The sequence below is a fragment of the Cyrtonyx montezumae genome, unplaced genomic scaffold, assembly GCF_038088225.1.
Source record: "Cyrtonyx montezumae isolate F1298 unplaced genomic scaffold, pur_monq_1.0 scaffold_2, whole genome shotgun sequence".
Taxonomy (NCBI): domain Eukaryota; kingdom Metazoa; phylum Chordata; class Aves; order Galliformes; family Odontophoridae; genus Cyrtonyx; species Cyrtonyx montezumae.
In genome coordinates, this window is record NW_027071936.1 from 63,064,970 (window position 1) to 63,087,308 (window position 22,339).

The 22,339-nt window shown below is 50.2% G+C and overlaps 1 protein-coding gene across 1 annotated transcript; it reads left to right on the forward strand.

The window, feature by feature from the left end:
• Nucleotides 1-1,853: 1,853 nt before the first annotated feature.
• On the forward strand, nucleotides 1,854-22,085 carry ATOH8 (atonal bHLH transcription factor 8). Its single transcript, XM_065735955.1, is given in 5 exon segments — nucleotides 1,854-1,908; nucleotides 1,911-1,951; nucleotides 1,953-2,615; nucleotides 14,030-14,221; nucleotides 22,003-22,085. Coding segments are annotated over 5 exon segments (957 nt in total). The 3' UTR covers nucleotides 22,009-22,085.
• The last annotated feature ends 254 nt before the right edge of the window (nucleotides 22,086-22,339 follow it).

Genomic DNA, 22,339 nt, shown 5'->3' on the forward strand with positions numbered 1-22,339 from the left:
CAAGCACCAGCACCCATGAGCAATGGAGCCCTAACTAGGCCCCCCCTCCAGCCCTCTTGTGATACCCATAACCACAAGGATACTAAAACGAGAGGAGGAGAAGGTCTGACACCGGGTATGTGACCAGGGACACTCAGGTTTAGGTTTCTTCTTGGAAGCACTCCGTGTCGCAGCCACGCCAAAGGAGCAGCTATATAACCAACACAGAAAATACCCATGCCTTAAGGTCAAGAGGGAAAAACAAATGGTGCAAGTGGCTGCAAATTCCTTTATTATTAGTGGGCTTCACTTATTCATTCCCCCCAAAGAGATTTGCTCGGTGGAGTCAAGTAGATAGGCAGAATTTAACACTGACACTGAAATTTGGCCAAGATCTTGTGTTTAATCCTCCTTCTCTTGATAGGAGAGCCTCAGGACGTTTAATGCAAGCTTCCAGGGAAAGCTAGATCTCCTGAACAATGAGGGCAGACCCTGCTGGAGAGGATGGGGCCCTTGCCACCCCCAGTACATTGGGATAGGACTGGTCAGTCAAAATCCCTTTGTTGGCTCTCATCTTAGAGACTTAAATCAAAAATAAGGATGAAGAAAATAGTCATCATTAGTAGCACTAGTAGCAACAAATCAACTTCTGAGCTCAACTGGCTCATCTGAAGTCCTTCTGCAAAAGAAAAACAAACTTCAATGGCATCTGGAACAGGGGATTTAACAGAGGAGGCAGCAAGGCCATGACAGGTACATCACTGTTTGGATTTCTCCAATACCTGACCACAGCATCATGAAGCAGAGGACCTGAACCACCAGGCAGACCTTGCCTTGCTTCATGGACCTCAGTTAGGTCAGTGAGAGCTCCCTCTGCTTTGCCCCACGTGGCCCCAATGGCTGCTGGGTAGACATGCCACGGAGGAGGGTTAGGAACCAATGTCCCTCTTCCAGCAGTGAATTCAAGCATCTCACAGCTTACGTGCCATTGATTCTCCATATGCTGTCATCTCCAAGTGGTTGAAGTGATGACCAAACAGAAACCAAGTACCTAGATAATGGAGATACTTCTAAAAATGACACCCACATTTTCCCGCAGTCCTGCAGAAAGTTTATTCCCAGCTCTGGCAGTGTTCTAAGTTAAACCCTTGCTCCTTTCCAGCCCTCCCTCCCAACTTGGCTCTGCTGTGCTGTGTCTGCAGCCCCATGTAGGATGGGGAAGGGGCATTCAGGGTGCTCAGGGGGCCTGAAGGACACAGCCTGTGGCCCATGGCAATTACCCTCGAGTGCAGGCTCCATGGTTCTCCCTGTGAAAACGAGGAAAGACCTTCACTGCAAAAATAATATCTCGCAAGAGTATCTAAATTTGGTAGCAGAGTGGCAACAGAGGATTGGATTTTGGGGAGTCACAAAAGGCAAAGTGGCAATGGGAGAGATCCTTGGGAGGGTGTTAGGGCTTCCCTTGTTTTCCATGCTGCCAGGGCGCTCAGGGCACCATTAGTAGAGCTGCATGAAGTCAAGGAATCACAGAATGCCTTAGACTGGAAGGGACCTTAAAGATCATCACGTCTCAGCTCCTGCCACGGACAGGGTTGGGGTCAGGCAGTTCCAGCTCACAGATCAGGATCTCGATGAGGGAAATGAGTGCTAAGAGAAGCGGCTGTTGGAAACCAAAGCGAATCCCGAATTTCCATGGGGAGGGAGAGGGATGAGGGAAAAAACAAAAAAACAAGCGCACACGGTGGGACGCCGCAAGTCTCCGGGGGGCAGGATTTCTCTTCCATCGCATGGAAGAGCGAGATTAAAGAAGAAAGTGGGAGTGGGGTGGGAGGGAAGGGAAAGGGGGGGGGAGGTTGGAGAAGGGGGGGGGGGGGATGAACAAAGGAGATTGGCAGCACAGCTGTTTTGGGAAGAAAAAAAAAAAAAAAAAAGCGAGCCTTCCTGTTTCTTTAAAGCCGCTCATCTGCGCGGCGGGCCGGCTGCCGGCGGTGAGAGGCGGGCTGCGGGGAGCCGCGCACGGACGGACGGACGCACGGAGCGAGCCGGGGCTCCGCTGCCCGACGCGGCCGAGCGGGCGCAGATGGGCGGCGGCGGCGGCGGGAGGAGCGGGGCGGCGGCGGCGGCGGCAGCACCGGGAGCGGAGCGGCGGGGCGGGCGCTGAGCGCAGCCGCGCATTGCCCCGCGCCATGCGGAGCACGCCGCTGGCCGAGGGCGAGCCCTGGCCTCGCCTCTGCCCCGCCGCCGAGCTCGGGGGGCTGCGGCGGCTGAGGCGCAAGCACGGCTGCAAAAGTTTCCGCGTGGAGCTCAAAGTGCTGAGCGGGAGGCGGCCGGGGCTCCGCGCACCCCACGCTCATCCGCCGCCTCCCCCCGCTCCGCCGCCCGCTTGGGAACCGCGCGGAGCCGCCGCGCTCGGAGCCGCCGCCGCCGCTTTCCCCGCCGCGCCGCCGCCCGCCGCCGCCCGCCCGCAGCCTCCGCCGCCGCCTCCCGCCGCTTCCCCGCGCCCGCGGCCGGGAGAGGCTGCCGGCGTCTCGCCGGAGATCAAAGCCCTGCAGCAGACGCGGCGGCTGTTGGCCAACGCCCGGGAGCGGACCCGCGTCCACACCATCAGCGCCGCCTTCGAGGCGCTGCGGAAGCAGGTACCTGCCGGCCCGAGGTGCCGGGCTGCGGGAGGGATGCGGTGCTGGTGACGGGAGGGGATGTCGCTTGCAACTGCGCTGTGCTGTCAGTCGAGGCTGAAATAAGGAGTTTTCATCTGTGGGAATCCGGGGTTTTATTTTTTATTTTTCCGTTTCTTTTTCCCCCGGAGACGAGAGGGCACGGAGGAAAAGGAAGCGCGAATGAAAAAGCCCTCGGGAGCATCACCCCGGCTCGCTGTGTGCTCAGTCCGGCAGCACGTGTGCTCGCCAGGGTGGCTTGCCCCCTATCCGCAGGGCACTGGGGTGGGATGCCCTGAGCCCTTCGGGGTTCCCCTATCTCTCACTGTGGCCCTTGGCTGAGCTCAGTGGTGCACCTTTCCCAATGAGTTTCCCATCACAGTGAGTTTCCTGTGATTTTTCCTGTAGCTTGTGCTCAGTGTGTGTGTGGTGCAGCTCTTTCTTCTGGAGAGGGCTTTGGGAATCCTCGTGGTGTTCTGGGAGTAAATAATAGAGGGGTACTCGTGGGCAAGGTGTGGATTCCGAGAGGAGAATGATGTGGAGAAAATCCTTCCACCCCCATTGCCTTTCCAGCTTGTGGAAGGTGAGGGGAGAGCTGGAGGAGGAAGCGAAGCAGTATCCCAGTGTTATGCTTCCCACTTCTTCCCCATGAGAATAAATCCGTGTCCAGCCCTAATCTGATCCCCCCGAGTCTCCATCTCTGCCTCCTGTAACAGCTCCCAGCCATCCTGGCTTGGTTGCCCTTCCACCAAACACCAGCAAAACGTGTCCAGGTGTTTAGGAAGGAGATGTGCCCACAGCCCTCTGAGCCTCACACCTCAGAGAGATGCTGAGTATCACATTGCCTGGACTGATCCCTCCAGGGCCATGTGTCAGGAGAGAAAAACTGGTGGGCACCTAAACCAGGGCATCTTCAATCACTGTGTGGCACTCCTTGCCTAACGGTGCTAACCTGGGATGTGCCTCTGGTGCTGAGTTTGCCATCTGGAAACACAAACTCCAGGCGTGATCTATTCTGTTTCTCTGAGTTGCTTCCCTATCTCGCTTGTTTGGTGGCTGTGTGTAACGTGTTTAGAAGTGTCAGTCTAATTCTCCATGGACACACATCTACACCACCGAAACCGCAAGGGGAAGTAGCTCTGATTTCCCAGCTCACTGGCAATCTTGTTCTAGGCTGAGCCTCAAGCAGAAGTCAGGCAAGCAACAAATTAAAGCCGCACTCTTTTGGGAAATGGGCAACTCTTGAAAAGCCTCAGATTCCTGGCCTTAGCCCTGCGTCCATAAATCATTTCAGCCCAGGACTCTGCTGGGAGCCCAAAGAGCCTGGAGAACAAGTTGCTGTCCTCTTTTCCCATGAAAGCCAGTCTCCAGGGTCAGCGCTGGAACGTACTGACAGGGCTGTGCTCTCTCTGCAGACAGAAAGAAATCATTCTCTGGGAAATGTTTGCTGCGAGGTTTTCCTAGCAATTTGCTGAGGGGTGGGCTGGCTGTCCCGATCAGCATTGGATGACATTTGGATTCATTTCTCCCTGGGCTGCCAGCGGCGTGCTTGGTGCTGTACGTGACATCAGGTGACAGTCGGCTTCATTGCACATAGGCGCAGTGCTGGCTTGTCACTCAAATCGTTCACACCGGTGCTGTGGAGTGGTTTGGGGATCAGGACAGAGGAGGGAAACTCACTATCTGTGCCTTCTGGGAGGCAAGGGCATGCAGAGGTTTGCTTTGGGATAGGACATGCTAGAGAGCTAGTTCCTGAGGTGCTGAAATCAACAGGTCAGTGGTGACAAGTGCACTCAGCCCACACCCCTTTGATAAGAAGGGTTTGGGGTGCAGGAGCTGGTGGCACCTGCATGGGTTCTGTTTCCTTCCCACAGTGATGGGTACATGGAGATGCCTGGCCATGGAGTTGTAGAATCGTAGCATCATTTGAGTGGGAAGGCACTCCTAAAGGTCATCGGGTCCAACTCCCCCGTAATGAACAGGGACTCCTACAGCTCCATCAGGTGCTGTGAGCCCCATTCAGCCTGACCTTGAGAGTCTCCAAGGATGGAGCATCCACCACCAACCTGTCAACCTGTTCCAGTGCCTCACTACCCTTGAAGGCAATAAGCAAAACCCCAGTTGTCACAGTATCAGTCCCACAGTAGAGTGCCCAGTTATCCCTGGTGAGGAGGAGGATGGACAAGCAGTGCCTGTGCATGGGATGCTGCCCCATGGCAGCACACTGAAGTTGAGCGGCTGGCACAAGGCGTGCCGGGCAGATGGGCTCAGCAGCTGTGTGCATCTGGCACACATGTTTTGGCTCATGGAGGCCAGTTCTCCAGATGGCAGAAAGGCTTTTTGTTGTCGCTGCTGTCGGTTTTGGGGGAGGAAAAGCCAACCACAAGCGTTTCATACAAGGAGGGAATAATCCAACTGTGGCTCTGAGCACTTGGCTGTGCCAGAGGTGACAGATAAATGGGCAGCTGCTGGCTCCAGAAAGGAGGGATGTGTCATTGCCATCATCTTCACCCCTTTGTGTTATGGCCAGCAGGATCTCTCACCATGTGAGTCCCATAAAGCAGGACCAAAGAGCAGATGCTTGTGAGATGCAGCTCCTTCTCCCCAGTCCCACCACTTGTGGTGCTCGGCTATTCATTCTGGAGATTTTTTTCCTCCCTGAATTCCCCAAGTGTAATTTGTCAGAGTCTTCTATTGATGCAGGACTCGAGGCTAACAGCATAGCTCCCCATAGAAATCACACCTCGCTGTGTGCCTCTCACAGAACACTTGGAAGAGGAGGAAATACCTCTGCTGTGCTTTACCCCCCCCCGCTCTAAGTATCCCTGCTCAGTGCTGCTCCTGTCCCTCTTTCCATCTCCTTCCCTGGGACACCCACGTGGCTGCTGCTCTGTGGGTTCTTGCACCATACTGTTGCTCCAGGATGTCATGGAGTTGCAGTAAGAGATGAGACGTGTTGTCACTTGCATCTGTTTTCCCTTGTTCTTCCTGCCCTTGTTGGGTGGTCAGTGAACCCAGGTGCTGGCAATGTGGTGATGCAGCACAGAGCTCATGGGACCTGAGGTCATTGCTTCACTCCTGTGCATCCTCATCTTCACATCTGGGAGACTGCAGCAGTGCAGTAGTTTCAAAGTAAAACAGAGGAAGTTTTTTACTCAGGTGAAGCCCTGGCACAGGCTGCCCAGAGAAATTGTGGATATGCCATTCCTGAAGCTCTTCAAGGCTGGGTTGGACGATGTCCCTAGGCAGTCTGATCAGGTGGGGGGGCATCCAACCCATGGCAGAGGTTAGATGGGCATTAAGATCTTTTCCAGCCCAAACCATTCTGTCATTCAGTGGTTTGGAGGAGACAAGATGAGACATCATCCCTGCAGCTCTTCAGGGCAATTTCCAATCAGGTTAGGCCTCAGTTACTAGCTATGCAGACTCCACATAGTCTTTGTGGCAGCAAGAGCATCACAACCATGAAATCTCAAAGCTAATCATAGGGTGGATGTAGCCACCAGCTCTGCTCCTGGAGGACTCTCCTTGGTCAACGAAGCAAGCCACTGTCCAGTGGCACATTTTGCATATGGGAGGGTTGTGGTCGTGCATCTCAGCTGTGCTGACAGACCCTAAGGTGGCAGCAAACTCTCCCTTGATAGCTGGAGACAACCCCAGCCGCCTCTGATCTGGAGCCTGCCCATGCTGCACATCTGTTTTCTCTCCGGAGCACTGCTGTCCATCTCCTCCTCAAAGCAGCACGTCAAGCCTCCGAGCTAGAGTCTGTGCTGGGAGCAAATGTGTCCACAGACATTAATTTTCCCTTCAAGTGCATTGGTGTTTTCCTAAATCTTTTCACCACTGCATTACCAGGGCTCTCTGCTTTAGCAGCTGACAGGCTCGTTCTCTGCACTCCTGTGGGTTCTGGAGATATTTTAGACTTTTATGGGTTTTTTTAGCTGGAAGAGCTAAGTTTTTTCTCTTCCTAGTATTCTTCTGCTTTGAGCTGCCAGTATGCATATGACTGCTGTGGCTTGTAGTTTGGTGGGTACAGGAAGAATCCACTCCCTCCCATGAGGAGACATAAGGAGGCTGCAGGGTACTGGTGGTGGTAGGAACCATCAACGGGGATTTATAGGGCCAGGGTGGGTGGAATCATAGAATCATTAACGTTGGAGAAGACCTCTAAGATCATCTAGTCCAGCCATAAATCCATCCCCATCATGCCTACATCTCCACATTTCTTGAAGACCTCTAGGTACAGTGACTCCACCACTTCCCCAGGCAGCCTGTTGCAATAACTAACCACTCTTTCTGAGAATAAATCCCCTTTTATACACAAACCAAGCCTCTCCTGGCACAACTGAAGGCCATTACCTCCCATCTAACTATCAGACCAACTTGAGAACACACGGCTTGAGCCACAAAACCATAGAGGCTGTGGCTTTTGGGGGGACATAGCAATCCATGGTTGCCATCTTATTTTTGAGATGCACCGTCATGTGCTTGCCCTCTGTCACAGAGGGAAGGGAAGATCACCAAGGTTACTCTGTCCAGCCATCAACCCATCACTACCTCGCCCATTAAACTGTGTCAACCAATGTGACATCTATTTGAAAGCACCTGAAGTTTGTCACTACCATCACATGCAACCAGTGTTGCTTGTGTCCTTACTGCTATGGGGGGGGTGAGAGCTCCACATCACCTGCTTACCAGCTCTCCAGGGCTGCATTCCCCATTATCCAGCATTAACTGGAGCAGTTCAGTGGTTTGAGCCAGCCCCGGGTGATGCCACAGTTATTTAAAGTGTGGTTGAAGCAGAACAGGGAGGCACTGGGGCTTAACAGCTAAGGAAGATGACGAAATACTAGCCAGGAGTGATGCAACAGGAGAGAAAATAAGGGAGAGCTCAGACAAAAGCATTAAAATCCTGAAAACAGCGGCGGTGTGTCAGCAAGGAGGAGGCTTGCTTGCTCCCCTTGCAGTCTAACTGATGTTATCCTCTGACACAAATCCCATTCCTGTCGGGAGGTATTTGCTCTGCCTGCTGCAGCCACCCCGAGTTAACCTCTGTGTTTTCTTATGGCTCCCGCTGAAATCGGAGGAAGGAGTCTGCTTTGAATCCAGCAGGCTTTGAGTGCAGCCCCTGCTCCCTGCCTTAAGCCATTCTCAGATTACTCCCCAGTCTGCAGTCCCTGGGATGAGGAGGGGGATGCTTCCCTGTGACACTCACCTCCTGGGCTCTTCATTCCTGGTTGAAGCCTCCTTGGATCCATGTCCCACTTCGTGCGTCTCACCTGGTCCTAGCTTGAATCATAGAAACATGAAAGTTAGAACGGTCATTAGGATCATGTAGTGCAACCATCAGCCCGCTAGGCTTCCACCCTTGTTCTGCATTCTGTGCCAGCCTAGGAGCAGAACCTCCCAGATGGGGCCACAGCTGCAGTGGAGCTCATTCTCCCCTTCCCCAGCTGACCCTGACCCATTCAGAGATGGGAGGTGGCAGCTACCCTGCTAAAATGTCACCCCTGGAAACGTTTTGTGTCATCTAGAGGAGATCTGCTGTGCACTATGGCCCTGGGCTTCCTCCCGCAATATCCCTCTGTGTAGCTGTTACTTTGGGGGGGTAGTTCAACACACCTACAAGGTAAGGGCTTTGATGCAGCTCACAGCATGATATTTTTCATGCCCAGGGGGAGGCTTTGAGGGTGCAGAACCTCCTGCTCTAGCAGCGGAGGACCATCGGCGCCCGAGCGGAGCCAGGCGCGGGGCTGCATTAAGCAGACTGCCGTTTGGAATTGCTCCGCAGGGTGAACTCACCCAGCACCACACCTAGGTTTTGTTTGCAGGAAGCCAATTCATTCGCTCCAAAGAGTGAACTCATGTTGCTGCAATGCGAGCAGCTGGGGAGCCAGGAGCTGGGAGGAACCAGGAGCTGGGTTATCCGAAAGCGCAGACCCACCCGAGATGAGAAGGCTCCTGGGTCGGGACTGCTGCTGCTTTTGTTCCTGTTGACATTTTTAAGCAAGGCTTGTCTGCTGGCTGGATGCTTTGCTGCACAAACTGGTGGCAGAGGAACAAGAGCCTCCCACTCCAGTGGTGTAAAGTTGCTGCCTATCGCCTGGCCAGAATAGAGATCTGCGGAGCATCTGACACCGCAGTGCCCACGGGTTGGACACAACGGGGTGCTTGGGACCGTATCCCAAAGCACTCCTCCGAGGGCCATCCCTGGAGGCATTTGAGGTCAGGGTGGGTGGGATCCTGGGGAGCCTGGCAACCAGCTCACAGCAAGGGGCTGAAACTGGATGGGCTTTAAGGTCGCTTCCAACTCAAACCATTCTACGGTTCTGAGATTCTGTGATGGTAGCATTTGCCCACAAAGCTTGTAAGGGTTCAAATCCATGCCCTGTGAGCACCAAATCCATGAAGTAACGTGTCTTTAGTGGAGCACTGGAACACGTTGCCCCAAAATGTGCATGCTCCATCGCTGGATACACTCAAGGTCAGGCTGAATGGGGCTCTGAGCACCTGATGGAGCTGTAGGTGTCCTTGTTCATTGCTGGGGAATTGGACCAGATGGCCTTTAAAGGTACTTTCCATCTCAAATGATTCTGTGAAAACAAGCAGTAACGTTTTAGACAAAACCTTCAGCTTGTCAATACTTAATCCCTCTTCCAGCTCCCAGTAACTCCACAGTTGCCATCCCCAGAGAGGTGACATGTTTGGGACAGAGACAGAGGACAGTATCAGAATCAGCAGTACAAGGAGTGGAGTCAGATCACCAGGTCTATCAAGTGCTGGACAGTTTTATGAACCTTCTGGAAGGGTTTTTGCATGAGACACAGTGAGACAGTGAAATCCTCTAAAGAGCCACGGGGAGCAAGCAACCAGCTGCTCTCCTGGAGGGCCTGGACATTATTTAGCCCCCAGCATAAAAATAAACCAGATGAATTACAAGACAGGTTAACGAAGAAGCTCATGCCACGGTGTGGAGGAACCAGCTGTCAGGAGGGCTTAGCTGATGCTGTGCTACAGACACAGGTGTTTCTCTGCCTCCCCAGCTTTCCTTCTGTAGCCAAGGGGCCAAATACTTAACCTTCATATGGAGGGGGCCTGTGCAAATCCATGGTGCTTAGCTGCACTTACATTATAATAACAGGGAGGTCTGGACCCCCAGGGCCTGATGTCTTCCTTTCTTCGTGAGAATGCAATGCAAAGCTAGAGAGGACTTGACTTTAAAGACATTATCTGTACAAGTCCAGAGGATATTTATACTAATTATACTACGCTCTTCTCCAAAGTGACATCACAGCCCAGCCAGTTGCTTAGGAGTATGAACTGCCTTAATGCTGCTCAAAGGCCTGGGATAATCCCTGTTTTCCCCACAGCCCCCTTCTGGTGAGTATCCCCTGTACCCTCTTAGAGCAGAACTCCACCTGTCCTTTCCTCCAGTCCCCCATCCTCATCCCTGATCCCCTCTCCTGGGACATGGGTGAGAATACACTCCAAGATCACGACTTCGGTGGATGCTGGTGAAGTGCCTGGCAGATGTCCCAGGGATTTCAAAGGGAGCATCATTGGTCTTCCAAGTACACCACCTCTGATTACAGATGTCAAGGATGGAAGGGACTTGTTATGTCACATCCCGTCCTGCCTTCCTGCCAAAACAGAGCTCTTCTACACAGGAATATGCCTTGAGAGCATGTATCTTGCCTTGCTTCAGCCTGAGTGTCACTGGTAAGACCCCAAAACCCCACAGCCATCACCAGCAGGCGTCCTCTGGTCCCAGCCCACTGCCTTTTGCTGCATTCCTCCAGATCAGTGTGAAATTTCAGTCGCAGTTCGTTCCTGTTTCCTTTAAATCATTGCAAATATCGCGCGCAAGATGGTGAGCTCTGCAGAGATCAATGGAGTCAGATAAGGAAAATGCATATCAACTTGAGCTCTGAGCAGACACACTCAGTTCTCGCCTTCACAGCTTTCCCTTAGACATGGTGAGCAAGAGAGAGTGGTAAAAAGAGAGGGCTTGGATTTCCCCTAGCTTGGCATGCATCTGGCCATGCTGCCTCCTACTGTGTAGCGTACAGGTCTTCAGCACCACATGGCTCTGCTGGCATTAGGTGTTTTTTCACTGTCTAAGATAGAATCATAGAATGGCCTGGGTTGAAAAGGACCCCAGAGATCATCTAGTTTCAACCCCACTGCTGTGGGCAGAGTCACCAAGCACCAGCCCAGGCTGTCCAGAGCTGTGTCCAACCAGATACTCCATTTTGGGTTGAATTTGGAATTTTCTTGGCATCCAGGTGTGTTATTGACGCCCTCCCCTCCTTGCTGCTGGCTGTGTGCTAAAGAAGTGCTGAAACCAAAGTTCTCTTTCTTCCCCGCCACTGCTGGGGGAAGGTTTAGATCTGGATCTGAATTAAGTGGCTCATTCCTCTCTCAATTTCCCATGTTTAATTCAAAAGGAAGCATTAAAATGGCAGGAGCCGAGCCAAGACAGGGAGGGTTCCTATGAAACAGTTATTTTAACACTGTTACCATGGCAAAAACTCTTATCTCCTACTGTTGGTGCCCCGCACCCATCACTGTGGTATCTGAGCTGCACGGGGTGAAGTTCTTCCTGTGTATGTACAGGGCAGCTCCAGTTTGGACTTTGCTGCATCATGCAGGAGAAGTGTTGTGTAATGCCAGGCAAGGGTTTGGTCAACTCTGCTAACACGGAGATCTATCTCGGAATTTGTACCAGGCCTGCCCCAAAAAAACAGTTTGGGTTTTGTTTCTTTAAATAAGTAAATAAACACCACACAAAAGAAAGAGAGCAAAACAAATGAGGAGAATAGGCATTTGCCTGCCTTCTTTTGTTGCAACTGGACAGCGTCTGTGCATCAGCCTCAAGGATTTCGTGGTTGCTTTTCCTTCCACTTGATTTAACTTCCTCCTTTCTCTAATTCTGAAATTATTCCCACATTTCAGTGAATCTTTCCATTTTTGTTTCTGTCTTGCTTTGGTCTTGCGTGCTGCTGTTTGATCTGGGATCTCTGCTGTCCTTGTGACATCAGTGTCAAAAGACAATTGGGTGATTTTGCTGCTGAAGTAGCTTACTGCATCTGGGGGCCAGGTATTACCATCCGAAGGCAGATGATGTGTTCCTTTTTGCACTGGTGATAGCAGCACTGTGGAAATGCCACTGGAGGTCAAAGCAGTGGTCCCACTGGGTATTCCCAGAGAATAAATAGATCCCCAGCCCCCACAAGAGTATCAGTAGCAGATGATACGTACAGAAAAAGGCCCTTTGAAGCTTGTTGGCTTGCTTCTGGAGAGGTCAGATGCCGCTGGCACCTCAGCTGTATTGTGCAAGCCAAATGGCCTATGGGGTCAACAGCGTTCTTCCACTATAATCCATGTGCTCATGGATAAAGGTGACCCAGCCGAGATGTAGTTGGTCTGAATTTCCATGGCAGAGCTCCTTCTTTGAAGCAACTGACAGAACCAAGCTGGAAAGTAAGCTTCCTCTACTAAGAAGTAGAATGTAGATAAAAAGCAATGCATATGGGGAAAACTTCACCTCATTTCACATAGAAAATGGTAGACCCTGAACTGACCATAATCTCAGAGAAAGGAGGCCTTAGGGTTTCTGTAGATGGAAATCTCAGGTCAGTGCCCAGTAGTGGTCACAAGTCAAATCAGAAGTGATTAGATGAAGAGTATGAAGTGAAGCAAAGAGCTTCACCCCTCACTGGGGTGAGGATGGCTTCAGGGAAGAGCAAGAGTGGTGCTCAGAGGTGTAAAATGGCTGCAAGACAGCAGTCAAGATGAGAGGGTTAGTTCTTCTCCTCATGAAAAAGGGGTAGATCATAGAATCATTAAGGTTGGAAAAGACCACTAAGATCATCCAGTCCAGCTGGGCTGAAAATACAGAGGAGATTAATCTGCTGTTCTCTCATCTCAAGAACTGTGGGACCTGAAGTGAGGACAGTGGGAGCCAACTTCAAAGCAAGCAAAAGGAGGCCTGTGATGTTGAGAAGGAGGAGGGAACTGCAAAAGCATGTTGTGGGTGCTACAGTTGCTGGGGTTTCAACTTACTGAGCCAAATTAATGAACAAAAAGATCTACTGTGGGTTGCTAATACTGAGGAAGCACATCTGTCTGGGTTCATGGAGCTCATTGGAGCTTGGCAGAATGCTTGGGGAAATACTATGTATTTCGGAGCTGTTCTGCTCCTCACTGATATCTGCATACAGCTGTGATGGGGGTAGCAGAGGGGCAGAACCCCTCTTAATCCCTCTTACCTTACGTAAAGCCAGGGTTGAGCCTAGCTTTGTGTCCGCAGAGAAAAGAGAAGCTCAGGCACGAGCATGGCAAGAAGCTTTAAAATCTCCAACCATAAGTGGAGCACGACACCCTAGAGGGATGGGGAGGATGGAGACTGGTATGAAGGCAGATGGTTGAGGGACGCTCGGCCGTTGCAGTGATTGATGTTGCATGAAAGCTTAGATTGACGGGTGCTCAGACAGCCTGAGCAGTGAGGATGGATTTCAGATAAATGCTCGGCTCCAGTTTCCCATAGGCAATAGATTCTTGTGCATTAAGGGCTGAATGACCTTTAGCAATTTCGCAAAGTAGCGGACGGGGCCCCAAGCCCATTTGAACTCAGTGGATTTTCTGTGTAAGCTGGACATAGCGAAGCTGTGTGCCTAAAATTGAGCGCACATGTAGCGTTTTGCTGGGTGGCAATATAAAAGCAGTCCAACCTTCTGTACCCCGTGCATTTATTTGGACACGTGCTGCTTAGTTTGAATCGCTTAAATGTTTCATGTTACACTCGAAATCTTCAAGGGTAAAGAAATAACTTAGATCAGGTAATGCCTTCCTGAGAGAGAAGGCAGAGTGATGGGCGCATTGGTGCTCAATGTGGGGCAGTGGGTATGAATTTCAGAGCTAACTTGGAAGCCATGAGTGATGCTGTTTGAGCACGTGTCACCTCTGCCAGCATTGCTGCCTTACTGCACAAGGCTTTAATGGCTTTGCAGCCACTCGCGGGGAGGAGGATGCTTGGGGCACATCACTCAGTGTGTGCAAGGGGCTGGCACAGCGGGTTGGGTTTTCCAAGAAAAACAGGGTTTGGCCTCTCTGAGAAGCCAACTGAGCGGCAGGCAGGCGTCCCATGTCCTGCCATCACACTTTGAGCAGAACTGCCCCGCTGAAATTGAGAGGTCTCATGCTGCTTCATTCCCGCGGAGATCAGCGGGGGAGTTCTGCAAAACCTGTTGGGACCATATGGCCTTTTATCAGCAGAGCTCCTATTTGTGTTAAAACTGCTAAGAAAATAACCTACAGTTGTTTTGTCATGCTTCGAGTGAGATGTTTTGTTTTTCTGGCCTAATTTTTTTTTCTTTCCCTGTTACCCTTTCTAGGTTCCCTGCTATTCTTATGGTCAAAAGTTGTCCAAACTGGCCATCTTGAGAATAGCCTGTAACTATATCCTTTCCCTGGCCAGACTAGCAGACCTGGATTACAGCGCTGACCACAGTAACATGAGCTTCTCTGAATGTGTCGAGCAGTGCACTAGGACCTTACAAGCAGAAGGAAGATCTAAAAAAAGGAAGGTATGTTACAGCCTCCTCCACCCCCCAAATAATGGTAAAAGTTACAAAAGAGGGGGAAAAAAAATAAATCCGAAGCCGTTTCCTTCCTTTCTCAACCTCTTGAATTTTTCCTGATTCTTTACTCCTTGTCTTTCTCCCACTTCTCGGCTCTTTGCTTTTTCTGTCTGATCTTGTAATAACCGCATTCCTTGCTAATCAAAAGCTTTGCTCTCCTCGCCAGGCTCTTCCTCTTGTTAGTCCCCCCCTCGTGTTTTAACACAACATGATCCTATTAGCGTTGTCTTGTAGCTGTTGCTGGTTAAAAGCAGCCAGCCTTTTGGAGAACCCAAAACGCGGCCGCCCGGCTGTGATTTCTGCTTTGTTTAATCTAACACTTATCTCCACAAAAATCGCCTGACAACCACCAAAAAAAGTAGCTAATGGAGAAGTTGTACATATAAACATATTAGGAAGACGTATGACCTGAAGGACATGCGGGTATCTTGAGGAAACAACGCTGAATCTAATTACGCATCACATTCCTTTAGGTTACTTAACGCTGAACCAATTAGGTGAAATCATCATCAAGCTGCGGTAGGAGGAAGCAGAGCGCTCGGCCAGTTTTCCTCTTGGAAAGTGACATGGGTAAATTAAAGGAGTGATTGATGTCTTTGTTCGGGCTTTTATGACAAAAAGAGTTTTGTAAACTTGAATTGAACTTCCCCCTGCTTTCTGGGCTCGCTTGTCATGCGGGATAATAAATCAGCAGGACTTTAATGGATGAATGGACAGCTAAGCTGGGGAGCAGGCTCCTTCCCGGTGTCGTTAAGGTCTGCCTCTGATTCGGGCAGGTTTCCCTGGTTTTCTTCTTTTTCAGTCCAACAAATCATCCTTCAGAAATTTGGGTTATAAATAAACACAACAGTATGCTCTCTGTAGCTTCCTCAGGCCTTCTTTGACCCCCAGGGCTGCAGTGCCAGGTGAGGTATGCACAGAAAGACATGGCCGAGGAGGTGAAGAAGCTGCATATGAGGACAGCCTTCATATTGAGAAGTCAGTGCAGGGAGAAGGGTGCTGGTGGCCCAGGGACACTGCTGCAGTGCCACCAACCCTGGGGCAGGAGGTGGGAGTGGAGTCCTGGGGCTGAGCCACTTCCCAAGGTCAGGATGGAGGAAGATGAACATCCATTATGGCAGCTGGGCAATTCACTGGGCTGATGTTGAGGCTTTTGGTGCCTGATGGGCCAAGACTCATTGTCTTGGCTTATGTAAACCAACACGAGCTTCAAGACAGAAAACTTGGAGACAGATTTCAAGTGGCTCCAAATCCCAGGCTGTTCACATATGAGGGTTAGGGCTGTGCCCACCCTTAATTAAAAAAATAAATTAAGAATTACAAACCTTCCATTTATAGCATTTGCTCCAAAATGCATGTGCAGAGAAAAGCCCCAATCCTATTGAAAGCACTTGAACAATGAAACTCACACACATTGGCCATCCCGCCTCCATGCAGGCCCCCACCAGTCCCAGAAACAGCATTACTGGGAGAAAATCCACCTTTACTTCATGTCCTCTGAGAACACCCGTCATCACTCTGGGGGTGGGACTCGATGATCTGTTGAGGTCCCTTCCAACCCCTATGATTCTGTGACCCTCCTCTAAATACCTTCTCTGAAAGGAAAACCAAGTTTTGCCCTAGTGGCTGGATCCTGGTCCATGCTCTGTTTTACTTTTCTTTCTAGAAGTTGCCTTGAAAATGCAGTTCTGCCAGATAGGAAAGTCTGCGTTGAGGATTTCCTGGGCAGCCCAAGAGCCTCTGGGTTGCCCTTGCTGATAGGAATCGTATTAGTTTAAGCTCAGCTGATGGCAAGGGCACATTTAGTTGAAGATGAAGCTGAAACTAGTAGGGTTTACTAAGGAACCTCAAGCAGTCAGCAAGTCCCAGTAGACAGGAGACACAACTACAGGCGATGCAAAGACAGGATTGAGGGGGTCACCCTATCATGGTATCTTCCTTTAAGCCAAGCAAGGGATGGCATTGCGAGCATGAGGCAGGGGAATGCTGTTGTCAGAGCGAAGCAGTAAATCTGGGATAGCCGAGCAGGGAAGATGGGAGCTCTGGATGTCAGGTGGTGTGGAAGGATGTCTCTCCTGGGGGGTCTCGCACAGGCGGCTGGAGGAGGATACAATGGCTTGGCCCAAAATCACCGCGTGCTCATTAATTCTGAAATCGTCACGTTTTCTGTGCTGAGCGTGGTTTTAATCAGGTCTCGCAAACCGCTGCTTGCTGAGCAGTTCCTCTGAGTTACAGACTTCAGGGTGGACTTTTGTCGTCGTTGTTGTTATTCCCTTTTTGTTCTCTCTTTAAAAGAAAAAATTCACAGCAAGCCCAAGTGCAGACCTCCAGTATTTGCGCTGTGCTGCACCCTTATCTGCTGCCATCTCCATTTTATTGTCTCTCTCCCTGCCCCTGGCTCCCTCTCTCTTGGTTCACTGGCAGATTGCAGCATGCTGTGGCACCGTGAGCATCTCCCACAAAAAAGTAGCTGATGGGAGTTTGTTTTGGCAGGCAGGGGCTCCAGATGTTGCCTTTTCTGGATTCTGTGTCGCCTTGTGCTTTGTTATTTGAGGGTGAATTATCTGCTGTCCCTAACGTTGGGTTGTTGTGCAGACTTTGTTGTTGCAATAGGAAATATAATGGGTGGGTTTTTTCCCCCTTCTACTCCATTGTGTTAATTAGAAAAGTTGGCTTTAGCCTCTCCAGCTATTTTAGCTGAGAAAAAAAAATTCCCCTTTCCAGTCTTAGCTGCTGTTATAGAGTGATTTAAGTCGTTGCAACTGAGACTTGACCGAGGGTGTTTGGTGATTGGAGCTCTCATTTATAAGCAGCCAAAGGGGTAACTGAAGGCCCACAAATGCCTTTTCCTAAAAAAAAATAAGCTGCACTGGGAGGTGGCAAGTTATGATAAAGTTCATTTTTGAAAGCTGCCCTTCGGCTGGTTATAAAAGTGCTCTGCACTGAGTTATGCCCTTCACAGTGTGTGTATGAGTCACAGTGTTGGAGACATTATCCATGGAGGTGTCCAAAATATGTGGAGATGTGGCTCTGAGGGGCATGGGTTAGCAGGCATGGTGGGGATGGATTAGTGGTTGGACTTGGTGATGTTAGAGGTCTTTTCCCAACCTCAGTGATTCTATGATTCAGTGTGATGCAGATTTCAGCTGTGACAGCCCAGCTGAGCTCTGGATCCTCTTGGAGCTGTGCTTGAATCTGAGGTGCCAGCAGAGAGCTGGGGGCATGTCATGGGTGGCCAAGAGTGCCCCGAATGCCTCAGTTGGTTTTCGTGGGACTTCGGGTCCTGCTGTGAGATATTTCTCACAGCCTTGTGCTCCAGCTGAAGCTAGAACAGGCTGCCCAGGGAGGTGGTGGAGTTACCATCCCTGGAGGTGTTCATGAACATGGCCTAGAGTACTCACAGACATGGTTTGGAGGTTGGACTAGATGATCAGAGTGGTCTTTCCAGCCAGTGATTTGACGATTCTGTGGTCCGTTTGCCCTGCAGAACGGCTGCATTAAGGGGGCTGGGGGTGCAGAGCTGTGCTCCCCATGTCTACAGGGCAGCCCCCACCCACTCTCCAAGCAGCACAACGCAGCTTTTTGCTCATGGCAAAGCAGCACACAGCCCCCTGTAAACACCATATGTAAAGCAGCCCTAACACCGTATCGACCAGAAAACTCCTCAAAAAAATATATATATATATGTGTGTGTGTATATGTATATATATCCCCCAAAAACCTCCCCCTCTTTGCTTCCCACTGGTCGCTGTGCTCTGCAGCAGCATGGGAGCCGCGCCGGAGCCGGGAGGGAGGGCCGGGCGGTTGGGTTGGGTGGTTGTGTTATTTTTTTTTTTGGCTTCCCCCCCCTTCTCCTCCCCGTCTCTTCTGGCAGTCGCAGACTCCAGATGTTCGGAGCGCGAGCTGGGAAGTCCTGCTGGCGCCACTTGGGGCAGAGGGCAGGGGAAAGGCACGCGAGCTGGAACCCGGAGTACTCAGTCACTGCAGGACTTGGCGCATTCCCCAGCTCGCTGCTGGCACATTCCCCAGCTCTCTCCTGGCCATCTGTTCCAAAAAAACACTTTCAGAACCTCATCATCACTCAGGATACAACACTGTGAGCAGCTGTTAGCGAGGCAGAAGGCAAAAAAAAAAAAAAAAAAAAAGAAAAAAAGAAAACCATGCGAAAGGTCTCTTTGTGAGAGAGGAAACTGGGTTATGAATAACAGGCGAGCAGTTGGAGCTCAATAAAAGTTTTCTGCTGGAATTTAGTTTCTTGGGATTTTGAGTCCCGGGGTCTGTGTGTGGATGCGCACAGACACAAGGAATTAAAATTTAAAGATGTGCTATATATATGTTCCCTGGTAATTAGATGATATAGGAATGAAACGCCGCTCTATTTGTTGCAGTCTGTTGCACCGAAATTGCTCACGTTATGTATGTAATTATTGCATTATATAAAATAGTTATTGTGGTGTTCTGCCATGCCTTGATGCTGCCCCACTGCTGCTTGCCTAAAAACAGATTTCCCGCTGTAGGTGAGGTTTATTCCCACAAAAACACTCAGAGGAGAGCGTTCTGCAGCGCATTTACTCGCCAGGACCGGGGTTGTAAAAGAGAAATGGTAGCATCAAGCTTAATTTGTATGGCATTTCTATGTGCCCGAAGCATATTTTTTCTGTAACTCAGCATTGGGATCCATGTCTTATTTACATGGAGCCCTGAGCTGGAGACACAGCTCCCAGCTTGGTTTGCTCACCCAGTCCTGGTGGCAATCGATCACCTGATAGCGATATCAGATGGTGCTACCGCATCGTGTTCGGGTGATCTGCGCGGCATTTCTTCCCCGTGGATTCCCATCCTGGACTCCGGGGGAGTCTGGTAATGAGGTTGGAGCTCCCTTTCTCTGCAGTCAGATCAAGCAGAGGTTCCTCTTTAAAAATAGCTCCCTTTCCCCGCTCGCACTTGCAGGCAGGCTGACAGCCAGGCTGCTTCTCTGGGGAAGAGCTGGGCCACAGGAGAGCAGCGACCCTTCCCGTCCATCTGCCTGTCTGCGGCTGCAGGACAGCAGGGTCTCTGGGGAAGATGGATCCCCCGTGTGTTTATTCCCTGCCCTGTCCTTATAGCTCGTGTTTTGAGGTGCCCTAGCATCCCAGGGATCCCAATAGCAAATGTGAATGAGCAGAAGAGTGAGGCTCAGGATTCTCTGTGTCCTGAGTGAAAAAATCTGAGAGGTTTCCCTCCACTCCAGTTACTAGCATGGGTAGGGGGAGATCCACCCCACAGCTATCAGGTAACTCCAGCAAAAGGGAAATGTGGCTTGGGGAGGTGGGAGAAGCCCTGGAACAAAGGTTGACTCCATTCCAACAGTGCTTTGATTTATAGAGATTGAAATGCTCTGAGATGCTGCGAACTCACCAAGGTCATTGGGCCAGTTGTCAAATTCAAGAGCCGGGGGAGTTGTGATTATTAGTTTAAAGCAGACTGTTCAATAAATCTGTCTTCTGAGCTGTTGGCTGGAGTGGGAGCAGGTCGGGGAGAAGCACAGAGCCCCTTCACACCCAGCACCCTTCCGTGAACCCCTGGGACTGAGCAGATCTGCTGAGCTCCTCCAGTGCCTTGCAGGGCTCCTTCCACCTGTTCCTCCTTCCCTTCATCACTCCATCTCTCCCTCCCTTCCTTCATCCCTCCTTCGTTCCCTCCTACCATCCATCTCTCCATGACTCCATTCATCTCTCCATCCATTCCTCCATCTATCCCTTCCTCCTTCCATGACTTCCTTTCCTCCTGCTCTCCATCCATTCTCCTTTCCATGTCATTCATGCCAAAGCTGCTGCACTCTGACCTGCCTTTGCTCACCCCATTTTCTTACCTCCCCACTTCCTTCCAATTGCAGTCAAATACTATTTTATTCAGAATTTTCAAGAGCCTCCAGGACACAGGAGGAGGACCCTCTGATTTGGGTGGCTTTGGGGTAAGAGTGAGGCTGCTCCTACAGGTGAAAGGGCTTTCTCACTAAGACTGTTGTTTCAGATGGCAACAGGAGTGTCTCTGTACTGTCTTTTAATATTAATCATGAGGTCACGGAATGGATTGGGTTGGAAGGGACCTTAAAGATCATCCAGTTCTTACCTATCTGCTGTAGACAGGGTTGCCACTCACTAGCTCAGGTTGCCCAGGGCCCTGATCGTAATGAGAGCATTCAATTCTTCCCTTCTTTTTCTTCTTATTTCCCCTCTTTTTTTTTCTTCTTATATTTCCTTCCTTTTTTTCTTTCCATGTGACATAAATTAAATAACCGTTCTGTTACAGGTTATTAATATTCATAATTTAGTTTTGGAAAATTGTTTTAGGCATTTCCTATCAGAAACATTTGTGACACACAAGGCTGTTTGTCATTCACTCACCTAACCACCATTTATTCGAAATCCCAAGCCCCAGCTTATTAGGACAGTTGTTCCTCCTATCCAGAGCAGCACTAGGTAGTGTGCTAGTCGGAAGAGACAACTAGTCATTGATAATAATTGCATAACAAGCTCCATATTTTTATTTGCTGTGTGCCAATTGGAAGGGCAAGCCTGGTGCAGGAAGGGTTTGCAGTGAAGGTCTTGTGTCCCCATCCCTTTAGCCTGATGTGGGTGCTTGTCTGGGATGGGTCATCTCACAGGCAGCAGCCCTAATTATTGTAATAATGAAGTAGAACACTGGTGTCACAATACTTTCAGAGAATTATAGATCCATATCATCATCTAGATTGGCAAAGACTTTCAAGATCACCATCAGTCTGACCTAGCGAGTCCTGGTGCTTTGTACCTTAATGTTACAAAATCCAATAATGGGGTGAGAGTACAGCAACAAATGGGTCTGAGGAGGAATGTTTTTCAAGCCAGTCTTCAAGGAGTTTGACCTTTTCAGACTGTCATCAAGACGCCTGGTCTGTCCTGAGAGTTGATGACCGTGTCCGAAGGACCATCAGGGGCTGCACTGCACCTGTATGGCTCTGAAGTCCACTGGCAAAAAGCAAGAAACAGTGGTTGGACTCAGAAAACAGGATCCGATTTCCAAGTTTCTAAATTCCTGAGTTACTTAAAGGAGGATTTAGGAGCCCACGTGATGAAGGCAGTTTGGCCAACTGCGATGTGACCTCATGAAAGTGCAAGCCCAAAGGATTTTACTGTGTTTTGAAGTATGCTAACGATTGTTTGTGGGATATTCGCAGGGCTTATTTTAATGTCAGAGGGGGTTTAGATGAGGTTTTTCCTGTCTCAGAGTGCTGCGCATTGAAGTTGTGTGTTTTACGATGGCTGCAGTAAACCTGGCCATAACTCTCTGTACCAGTTACCCACATACACCTGCCTCTCATGTGGCCTGCAGAGCTGTGCATGCAGAAATAAATGTGATAACCACAATAACAAAATAAAGCCCACAAGTCACACCAGCTTGTTGTATTCCCTTTTGTAATTCTGAGATGGATTTCAGATTCTGAAAATGGATGCAGAGGTCTTTCCCAAAGCAGGCATTTGCCAGCCTGTCTCATTTTGTTCCTTTTTCCTCCCAAACTTTCCTTGTTCCCTCTTCCACCACTCTAGGGACTCTGCCCACCTGTCGATGCCCTACAAGCCAAACTCCAGCACACTTGCTCTGTGTGTTGATGGATCCCAAGGAAACCCCACCAAGGGCCCTTTGTGTGAGGAGGCACCAGAACAGCGCATGTTCAGTGTTCTGATGCTGAGTCTTTCTCTTTCCAGGAGTAATAACAAGGAAGGGAGGATTCAGAAGAGCTTCCAGCCAGTTACATCTGTTCTTGGCAAAAGTTGCACAGTCCAGAAGACTGCGAGCAGCTTTTTTGCAGAAACCCCTTTTCAAGATGACGATTGGCCAAGGAACTTTCTCAGACTCTGGAACAGAATGAAAAAAAAAAAAAAAAGGACGAGGATGCTTCTTATTGTTTTTAAGCCAGCCACCTTTTAGTACGTGCAATTTATTTAGCACTTTTCCCTTTGCTTAACTGGGAAATGTTCCCCTCTCAGCTCATGTGTACAGTCATTTTTCGTTGTTGTCATTGTTGCTGTTGTGCCAAAGATT